General features: G+C 37.9%; 2 protein-coding genes across 5 annotated transcripts; both read right to left on the reverse strand.

The window, feature by feature from the left end:
* Window positions 1-295: 295 nt before the first annotated feature.
* On the reverse strand, window positions 296-1,866 carry LOC18013064 (zinc finger CCHC domain-containing protein 10). The gene is made up of 2 exons (XM_006395005.2): window positions 1,715-1,866; window positions 296-1,405 (listed from the first exon to the last, which is right to left on the reverse strand). The coding sequence occupies exon 2, from the start codon at window positions 1,368-1,370 to the stop codon at window positions 537-539; it is 834 nt and encodes a 277-aa protein (XP_006395067.1). The 5' UTR covers window positions 1,371-1,405; window positions 1,715-1,866; the 3' UTR covers window positions 296-536.
* Window positions 1,867-2,127: 261 nt separating this feature from the next.
* On the reverse strand, window positions 2,128-9,664 carry LOC18012888 (serine/threonine-protein phosphatase 4 regulatory subunit 3). 4 transcript variants are annotated; one of them, XM_006395006.2, is made up of 24 exons: window positions 9,236-9,664; window positions 8,866-8,946; window positions 8,682-8,781; window positions 8,508-8,592; window positions 8,365-8,414; window positions 7,666-7,745; window positions 7,244-7,303; window positions 6,838-6,937; window positions 6,664-6,741; window positions 6,262-6,329; window positions 6,017-6,085; window positions 5,865-5,942; window positions 5,675-5,770; window positions 5,279-5,349; window positions 5,059-5,136; window positions 4,817-4,907; window positions 4,615-4,713; window positions 4,076-4,272; window positions 3,864-3,972; window positions 3,406-3,537; window positions 3,223-3,330; window positions 3,049-3,146; window positions 2,860-2,955; window positions 2,128-2,764 (listed from the first exon to the last, which is right to left on the reverse strand). In XM_006395006.2, exons 1-24 carry the CDS (start codon window positions 9,278-9,280, stop codon window positions 2,380-2,382), a joined length of 2,454 nt encoding a protein of 817 aa, XP_006395068.2. In that variant the 5' UTR covers window positions 9,281-9,664; the 3' UTR covers window positions 2,128-2,379. The 4 variants fall into 4 exon arrangements, 3 of the variants coding, with proteins under 3 accessions (XP_006395068.2, XP_024007007.1, XP_024007008.1); XR_002897635.1 differs by lacking the exons at window positions 2,128-2,764; window positions 2,860-2,955; window positions 3,049-3,146; window positions 3,223-3,330 and having other exon boundaries at window positions 3,435-3,537; window positions 4,817-4,902; XM_024151239.1 differs by lacking the exons at window positions 6,017-6,085; window positions 6,262-6,329; window positions 6,664-6,741; ... (6 more) ...; window positions 8,866-8,946; window positions 9,236-9,664 and having other exon boundaries at window positions 2,131-2,764; window positions 4,817-4,902; window positions 5,865-5,916.
* Window positions 9,665-10,021: the final 357 nt, after the last annotated feature.

A 10,021-nucleotide genomic window follows, 5' to 3' on the forward strand; every position in this document is an offset into this window, starting at 1 on the left:
ATTCAGAATCAACAGAAGAAGTGGTACAAAAAGGTACAAAGAAGTCGTGAATGTAAGATTCGTTTTCCCAGAGAGAGAGAGTGAGAGAGAGAGAGAGAGAGAGAGAGAGAGAGAGAGAGAGAGAGTTAAGTCTGTGAGGAAGGAGACTGGAGAGGGCTTGGACTTTGTAAGTAATCGATCGCGAATTGGCTACAAACACAATGTTAACCATACATGTAAGATGCATAAGTAAAGGATGTTTTACAAAGTAAGCCCTTGACTTCACTCATATTTGCACATATCTGCCAGATATGGATAGTCTTGTAAACATGGGAAATTTTCTTTTGGGTTTACAACTTTCTCCAAGAGCTATTATTGTAACTAAGGGTGATTCTCAAATATATCAGTACAACACAAAGCCATAAATGGCTGACAAAAAGAAAAGTTGAGCTTCAGAAGAAAATAAGAAATAAGCAGTGTGAGTTTCTTCATGTATCTCAAGATGATTCATTCACTCTAAAAGAGGCATAAAATTTTTCATCCACTTCAAAACCAATTCAACGACGTTTGTTGTTGCTGTGCCTCTTGCTCTTCCTCTTTCTACTGCTTCTGTCTTCATCAGAATCCGAGTCTGAAGCTGATTCTGACTCGGATGACTCAGATGAAGAAGAGCTGTATCTTCTTCGCCTTTCTTTCCTCTGCTTTTGCTTCTTCTTGCTCTTCTTCTTATTCCTTCTCCTCCTCCTCCTTTCCTCCTCCGACTCTGACGATGAACTGTACTCTGAACTACTCTCTCCAGATGATTCAGAGCCGCTACTCTCTGTTTCAAACACAGATGCTTCACTGTCACTACCAGAATCATCTTTCGACCTGTGCTTTCTCTTGCTCTTCTTGGACCGTCTCTCACCTTCTTCTTTCCCATTTGCTGCAACTGGCTTCTCATCATCACCATCATCATCATCATCAAGATCATCAGCAGAAGGCTTCATTCTCAGTTTAGGGTTCTTAAGCTGCTGGGTTCTCGAAGGCCTCGAGATGTAAACCCTTTCGTTCTTGCACTCGTAAGTCCAGTGTCCAGTTTGGAAACATTTCTGGCACTGTGAAGCAGCTGAGCTGCCTCCCACGACTGATGCAGACATTGACTTGTCTTTCCTTTCTCCAAGCCTGACAGCTTTCTCTGTACTCATCAAATACATCTGCCTCTTGGCTTCCCTCTTCTCCTGCCATCTGCTTGGACCTTCTTCCTTTTGCCCGTAAGCGTTGACGTTTCTCGCAGCTGCAGCAGCTGCTCGCTCAGCTTGTGTACGGCTCAGACCTTTAGCAGCAGTGAGTGCAGCAGCTTTGATCCTGTCAGCTGCGACCTGTGCTTTCTCTTCTTTTGAATCAGACATGTCTCTTGTAGCCAATATCAGAGATTCTTTATCCTCTGCATTCAACAAAACACCAAAATGTATTAAGACAGGTTCATAGTCTATTCACACAGTTGGAAAAGAAAATATGTATCTTCAACAAATAGAAATCTGGGCTCCGAATATTAGGGTTTCTCTACTCGATGCAATTCATCAGGGTTTAACTTAAATAAACATCACAATGAACTTCGATTCCTAAATTCTAAGACTTTACGATTATAAACCGAGGAATTCTAGAATAGAACAGAAGCAACTAGGTTTATCGATCTATTTACTCAATTCCAAGATCTACACAAAGCTTGGCATAGGAATAAAAGAAAACTTACAATTAGAAACGAGATCAGCAAGAGGAAGATCGAAGCAGCTTGCTTGGGAGGAATTAATGGAAAATATGAGTGAAATTTGAGAGGTCTTGTGAGAAGGCGGCGCAAAGCGAGGAAGAAGAAGAAACAGAATACTGATTTTTTTCTATTTTATTCACAAGTCCATCACACCTTCTTCTTCTTGAAAAAAAAACCCTCTAATTTTTCTTTTTTTTTTTCTTTCTCATCTTTTCCTCTTTATCTATTTTTTAAAACAGACTACTAACTTTTTCGAACCAAATAATTTTGGGCTCTAGAGATCATATCCCTGAATCGATCATCTTATCAACCAAATCCTCAGCTTCTTTAGATTTTGCTGTATAAAGAACCTCAATCAAGTAACTATAGCTAGCAAAAAAGCCCATCACCTAGATACAAGTAAAAAAAAGATAGATTGCGTTTTTACAAAATGCAATTGCAGATTACTCATTAACACAGAGCATCGAATTGTCTTCAAAACATTTCTTTTAGTGGCTATACATTTTCTTTTTGACTTTCTTCCGTTTCCCAGATACTATATCTTCTTCCTCGCCTACTTTCTGATTAGTTTGGACTGCTTTACATAAGTGTCCACAGCTACAAAAAACACATAAGATATACCAAAATCCTAATGTCTGAGAATGTTAATCTCAGTAACCATTTACATCCATTTCTGTTGATGTGGTGGATTCTGGAGGTGTCAACGCAATTTCATCACCTCCTCCTAGCTTTCCATTGTCTGCTGTCCCAAGTCTGCTGTCCTTTGCTTCATCTAAACTATTGCCATTGTCGTCACTGCTTCTAGCTTCGCCACCTTCCTCTGGGGAGCTCTTGTTTCCATTAACTGTTGAACACAGCCTCCGTTTTTTATTACAGTGCCCTTCCTCGTTTTCTCTGCAATGGGTTTTGTTTTCCAGCCTAAAGAGCTCCTCCCTTCCCTCCTCTGAGGCTTCTGGCCGAGAATTCTCAGGAGGAGATTTACAGTCTTCATCATCTGCGTCATCCTCATAATCAACCAAACCTCCAGACCTCAGCCTATATAGAAAGCAGCAAGCAAATCCGTTTACTCTCGTTGTTGCTTATGATACACCTGTCATGGTTTTCTATAGAGAGAGGCTAGAAAGAAATACCTCGGAGAAGCAGGACTTGCAGCTGCTACATTGGATTTATGGGGCTTAGCTTCTTCTTTCTGTGTACTAGAAGCAGCAGCCACCTTTTCTTCATTGCTGTCAGTATACAACGTGATGAGAAAAGGTAAAGAGAGAAAAAGAAAAATGAAGATAAACCCACTGATGATTTTGACACCCTAAGGGATCCACCTGTTTCCTCTGACGTAATTATCCTCCTCTTTGTTCAAAGCACGTTCATTCCCTCTCATATCATCAATGGTGCTCTTTGGTCCCCAGCTTTTTAAGCACTGAAGACAAAATTTTTAAGCAAAGAATACTGTAGGAAAACTTTCCAAAGTAAAAGTTTAGATCGAAGCTCGATACCTGATCATATTTCTTTTTTAGAGCCTGGATGGAAGTCAGCTGCTCAAATGGAGCCAACTGGTCCCAAAATGTATCAACTACGTATTTGAGCAACACACTTGCATTTGCCTGCACACAGAATGGTAATATGTACAGAGGAACACCCATAAGAAACAAATGGAGAAACGGATGAAAAATACGAACCTTGCGTATGTGCTCAAGAAGCTCCAAAATAGCAGAAATCAGCAGATTGTCCTGATTACCACCGGCAACAAGAACGTCTATAATTGGTTTCAGCATGTTGTTCTTAACAACGTAACTCTGGACATTATCATCCTGAAGTAGAACAATTATTTTTTTTAGAATTGCACAGCATCCCTAATGAGTTATTGTTATCCGAGAAGCTTTTGTACCCATTAGAGAATCTATGTTCATGTTAGCGCAATTATTGACATGTGACACTGAACTACAACTTACTTAAGGAAATTAATGTAATGGGTTCGAGTACATGTTAACAAGAATCTTGGAAAAATAATACTAAAAACCTCTGACCCTCAGTTTCCAACTACTCCAGATAACCAATTTTTATCTTTTCAGATTCATTCTCAAGAGGAGAATGCGCATATGAATATTAGAAAAAATGCTGACCGAGGACTACTTACATGGACAGAGAGGAGAGTGCGGAAAAAACGTATAGCCGCAGCCACTACGGGCTTTTCCTTTCTCCGTGTGAGAAACAAAACGTTTTTTGTCACACTTTCTAGGAGAAGACTGTGCGTTTGCAGACAAGAGAAGAAGATTCACAAGAGTATTAGGTGGCTACTACAGTGTAGATAAAACAAAAAAATAATGTGGTAATCATCATAAAGGTTACATTGTCCTTGATGAATCCTGCTGAACGCAAATGCACAGCAATTCACAAATGTCCAATAGGACTTTGGGCTTTGTCCCAGAGTGGCTGCCAACTCTTCTGGATGCACATTCAGATGCATCGCCAGGACATGAGGCAGTTATGAAATTAGCTAACTCAGGTAGATGCTTCTCACAGAAAATATCCATAATATTCGCTCGCTGCAAAAATGAAACATTTATCGAAGAATTCTGTTTAATACACAGCTAGATGTCTTGAAGATAAAAGGATCATGTACCCAACATTCTAGCGGTTATGTATTGGAGAATAATCAATACAAGGCAATAAAAACTAACTTCGTATGGACTTCAGGAAAACAGTTTTACATGAAACTTTAACCAATCAGAGCAGAAATGCTGAAGTCATAAGAAAGATAGCAACATTGTCTTGATGTACTTTCTTGTCTATGACTTCTTCATACAACGGTGCATATTAAAAGAGGAGAATACAATCTCATTCTGCTTATCAGAGAAACAGGATAATGAAAGGGAACATAAACGCACCTGAGCTCCAGTAGATAATGCATTTGAATCCAGTAAAATACGAAAAATCTCTAAAAACTGGCAGTGCTCATCACCAAAATCTTCCATCATTCGCTTCACCTATTACACATAGTATAAGTCTAAGATGAAAAGAAACAGGGAACAGCCTCGCAGCTGAAAAGAATAACAATCCAAAAGAAAACAAGAATTAAAGAAAAACTACCAAGAGACCAAGTAGGCGACTGTCCGGTTGAACAACGTAAGAGCGTAAGAGGTTGGGATCTGGAGTCAAGAGAATAAGGAGGATATCTGTCCTGCATCCATTATCCAATAATTATCTTAAGTATATCATTGGAAATTATGTACTTATTCTTTCTCAAAAAAACCATCATATGAGATCGACGGCATATGTCAATGATAACTAAAGAATCTATCATGTAAAATTAGCTAAAAGTTATAATATACCCGGTTAATACGAGTTTCTTATCTGGACTTTGCAAGACTTCGGTTATGATATCAAAAATTCCTGCATTCATAAGTTCCCTACAAGATAATTAAATAATCATGTAAGATACAGAAAACTGACGACATTCTCAAAAGCACTGGAGTTATAATCCAGAAATGATAATGCAATAGCTGCTACACCCATGATCCATTTCAGATTTAATATCTGGAAAGTACATACCTATAGAGCCATAACTGCGATGCCATCTGGAGGCTCTTGCTTAGACTACAAAATTCGTGCAAGAAATGTACCTATTTTTTGGGAAAAAAAAATACGTCAGTCTAACTCACCCAGGAAACGACATGGATTTGGGGAAGATACTATTAATGGAGACACAAAGCTAGACAAGAACGGCAGAGATATCACTGCTTTCCCAAAAAAGCTTTTAGTTAAGCTGAATTTCCTTCAATGAATATCTGAATAGGCGTACAGACACAAAGGTGTGGAACTCGTATTATCTAAGAATCTTACTGACAGCAACCTTGCCCACAATCAGACAATCTCACTGGCAATAACTGAATTACAAAAATTATAAACTTAAGAAAACGACGAGTGCCTCATGATGCCAGGAAATACCAAATTACTCCTGGATTCCACAGATGTAGAAGGTGACCGTAACATTGCAAATAACTCTTGGAAAAAGGTGATGTCATTCTTCAGCAGTGTAACAACCTGCAGAAGATAGTCATTAGTAAAGCAAAATATGGGTGCATGCATATTGCAGTCAGTGTCGTTAAATTCTATAATGTTTATTTGGATGACTTACACTAGCTTGGTTTGCATTGATTACTGATTTTAGGTTTGCAGCTGTAGCATCATCTAGTACTCTATCCAAAACAACATCCTGCAAGAAATGAGAATAAAGTGAGACCGGTTTCTGAAATATAAAAAATTTCAGAAGAGTTCATGGGATTGAACCTTCAGATAACCAATTCTGTATGTTTGGTGTATCTTCGACAGGATCAGGGGATCTTTAATTGGTATAGCCTGAAAACAATAATGGGACTTAATTACGATGTTATCAAGTCTCGAACTTTTACCAAAAAACTCCTACATATTGTGTCGCCGATATTTCTTATCGAGATAATGTGTTCCCTAAGCTCAGTCTATGCTAACTGGTCCAGAACCACATAAAATCATGAACACACGAGCACATTGTATACCTCCTTAAAAACAACATGCTCTCTCAGATCCTTCCGGTGAGGTTGAGACTGAGGAACATCGGGATCATCTGTGAGGAGAAAACAAAACACGCAGCGTTCTTTATTATCAAAAGATAGGAATTGGGCAAGAAACAAATGCATACATTGGCCTATAACCTTTGCGGTCCCAAATGCACACCCTAGGTAACATGTTTATTAAAGCAAACAGCAAGGACCCTCCATTTAATCATCTAAGGATACAAAGCCAACAGCACGTAAATTCTTCACTGTCGAATTAAACGCTACAATATAGTATTAGCATCTAATATGTTTCTAAAACGGTCTATGCCATAGATACTCAACAGCTACAGTCTACTGGTCAGCCCTTCTTCGTCACCGAAAATTAAGAGGCATTAAGCTTACACTCAAGGCACCCGATAATTTTCATGATCAGATTATCCCCTAAGATTTTCTCCAGGATCTGAGAATTGTTGAGCGAAACTGCGTAAGAATAGAAACAAGAAATGCTGCTTACTACATAAAATTTAGGAGCTCAAGTAAGAAAGAAGTGATGTTGAGATGTATGTGAATACTCACTGATGCCTTTGACAATACTGAACATCATGCGAAGGCCATCAATATCTTTCGAACCCTCACAGATTTCAAATACGTTCATCAAATTCCCAAAGAAATCAGGCTGCATCATGTATCAGGAGAGAAAGTGGGTTAAAGGTTTTCGGTGGCAATTCCTTAACAAAATTATCAAGAATAACAACTTCATCAGTACCAAAAGAAAAAGTGTTTGTTCGAAAGCATTACAAAACTACAACTCGGGCTAAATGATGTAAGACGACAAATCTCAGTTAGCAAAAACCTGTGCTTAGAAAAAGTATGTACAGAGAGAAAGCTATTACACTAAATGAAATGAAAGGGACAAGAATAAGTACCCATTTCTTTCGTACAAAAAGAAACAGTAGAACTTTGGAAGGAACTTAATACTTACATCCTTCAACATAAGCTCGGCTAACCGCATCTGATCTGTAATGCCACTTTCAGTAACAATCTGCAGGGAAGATGGAAACAAATACTTCAAAAACTCGACCTAGCATACAAATTCAGGACATTAATGGGCGGTTTTTAACACAAAGAAACTTCCACAGATAAAGATCACATACTCTCACACTGACATTATAACCAAAGATGAGAACAAACAGTTGTAGTTCTGGGAGAAACAAACTATCAAAAGAAATTTTGAAACAGTTGTAGTTCTGGGAGAAACAATTTAAGTTTCCACCCCTACAATAACTATTACAATTAAGGCTGTAAAATTGCAATTATCAACACAAATGATACATGTCAAGAAGGGTAAAGCATCTTAAATACCCACAATGCACAGAAAGCACAATATCAATATTATCTTAGAACCTTGAGTATTTGGGGGAGATTAGAAATCTCAACATCAGGAAGCTCCTTCAACTCACTCTCCCCGTTGTAAAATGGTTCGCCTGCTCAAGCAAAGGTGACAATATTGCCAAATAAAAATTTGTGACCGATACAAGAACAAAATAAACCTTAGAAAACGATCGGAAGTTTCATCATCGTTGACAGATGGTAAATGAGAAATTTCCACACAAATCTGATAACTTTATGTAAGGCAACCCCCTTGAACTACTATTACAGAAAAATCAAAATGCAAACTCTTGAGCAAAACGATCATCAAAAAGTGCGGAAACAAAAAAGTTGCAGTCATCGTATGATTTTATTCAGGTTTGAATTCATGACCAATCTAAGAGGAAAAAAAAGCTTAGAAAATGATCAAAAGTTTCATTATCGTGGAAGTGCAAAAAACAAAATAATTTTCTATATTATAGTCTAAACGTTCACAGATAAATGAGCAATTTTCCACACAACTCTGATAAATGTCTAACTACACAACTCTGATGACACCATCAAGGTAAACATTTTGAACAGAAAAATCAAAATGCAAACTTTAAACTCAGTCCTATGATTCATTTAACAGAATTTATGTATAATATATAAGGAAAGGCATGAGTTATGAAATAAGCAGAAAATGAGACTAGTAGAAAAGTTAAACTATATATACGGTCAGAAAAGATCTCTTACTGTTCACAGAATTGAAATGTAGATTTTGTTGCATATTGTATATTTGATTCCTGTATAGGAAGAAGAACCATTTTTGCAGTCAGCAGAATGATCTGTATAATGCAAGCTCATCCATATACAAGAGAATTTTTTATGGCACTCACCATACATGAGTGCATCCCGCAGTCTCTTGAAAGCTCAAAGCCAATTCTGTTGAGCGCTCTGGGTCTCTCCATGAGATAATTGTCTCTGTACATTGATATAGATACCACTTATCCAAACAAACAGAAACCCAAAGTTATAAAATAGTTAATGCAACCACAATACACAACGGCTACCTTCTTGCTTCCTGTAGATGTCCTCAGTGCTGATGCGGTGTACAAGCAATGTCTCATTGTCATCTTCATCAATTACAAATAGGCCAAGTTCTTCCGATCGCTGCATTGTATACGTTTCCATTTAGCTACAAGTTTATTTCCAAAATGCGCTTCTAGCAGCAGGAGAGATCCATAAAGAACAAACCTCCAAATAGTCCATGCTGACGAGTCCAGTTCCTCGATCATCCCATTTACCATCTTCATTCAAACAATAAACCTTCACTCTCTGAAAAATGAAAGGAGATACTTATATTACATTATCCGACTACAGTATTAGATTCTGCTACACTAGCCAACAGAGCGCGAATCCATTGAATCCCATCTTCAAAGATACTAAAAAAAAAAGCCACTTCAATAGTAAATCTGATTCGAAGAAGAATCAAAGACGCAAGAAGAGCCAATACATGCTAGTCACGATTCAAGAGGACCCAATTCTCAGTAATCTCTCCCGCGCAGGCTAACGATCAAAAAGAAAGCAGATAACCAACTAACCAAAGAGAGAGCTAGAGACACACCTGCGTCGAATTCGTGTTAGATTGCGCGTTTTCCGGGGCGGCCATGGCTAGCTTTCCCCACCGTAGATCCCGAATCGAGCCGCCAAAGACAGTACCGGTGGTCCAAGGGTCGAGACCGAAGCAAAATTAGGGTTCTTGGAGCAAAAGAGAAGAGATACAGAACCAGACGGAGTAGAAAGACGCGGGAGAGTAAGTTCTAGAGGTGACGAAAAATCAACAGAATCTCCTAACTGCCATTAACGTTGAACCAAGAAACATTGATATTTCTTCGCTCTTTGTATCTCTCTGCTTACTTTGTATATGTGTGTTTTCTTTTCTTTCTCTATTATTTTTTTTTTCCTGCGCACAAAGCTTTTTCTTCTACGACCTTCGTAACGCAGAAGACCAGCGAAGAAAAAAGAAGGAAAAAAGAAATCAAAATTAAGCAGAAAAATTACACACACTCACGCGGAGAAAAAAAAGGGCTTATATGTATCTATTTTAAATCCGTCCAATTTATATCAACTATCTTTTGGCTTCGTGTAATTATCTGCACAATTAAGGAATAAAATAAAAAACTTATCATTTTTTAGCAATACAAACAAAACGTATCATGGTAAATAAGTACATTAGTTTGGCTAAGCAAGCCTAGATTAACTGATTCAGAAATGGTTTAAAAACAAAGAAAGGAGATGCTTACCTGTACTTTTGTTTTTAGTCACTTGATGAAGTCTGCTATCAAAGTTTTTACAAGTTCAATAAGAATATTTTGAAGTTATTTGTCAACAAACTAAAATATAATATGGT

Source organism: Eutrema salsugineum, unplaced genomic scaffold (assembly GCF_000478725.1).
Source record: "Eutrema salsugineum unplaced genomic scaffold, Eutsalg1_0 scaffold_6, whole genome shotgun sequence".
Taxonomy (NCBI): Eukaryota; Viridiplantae; Streptophyta; class Magnoliopsida; order Brassicales; family Brassicaceae; genus Eutrema; species Eutrema salsugineum.

Coding starts and splice junctions, on each gene's coding strand:
- LOC18013064 (XM_006395005.2), bottom strand. CDS start 1,370: ATGTCTGATTCAAAAGAAGAGAAAGCACAGGTCGCAGCTGACAGGATC.
- LOC18012888 (XM_006395006.2), bottom strand. CDS start 9,280: ATGGCCGCCCCGGAAAACGCGCAATCTAACACGAATTCGACGCAG. Junction 7,304..7,665: donor ATCTCCCCCAAATACTCAAG/GTTCTAAGATAA, acceptor TCTTCCCTGCAG/ATTGTTACTGAAAGTGGCAT. Junction 5,350..5,674: donor TGGAATCCAGGAGTAATTTG/GTATTTCCTGGC, acceptor CCCAAAAAATAG/GTACATTTCTTGCACGAATT.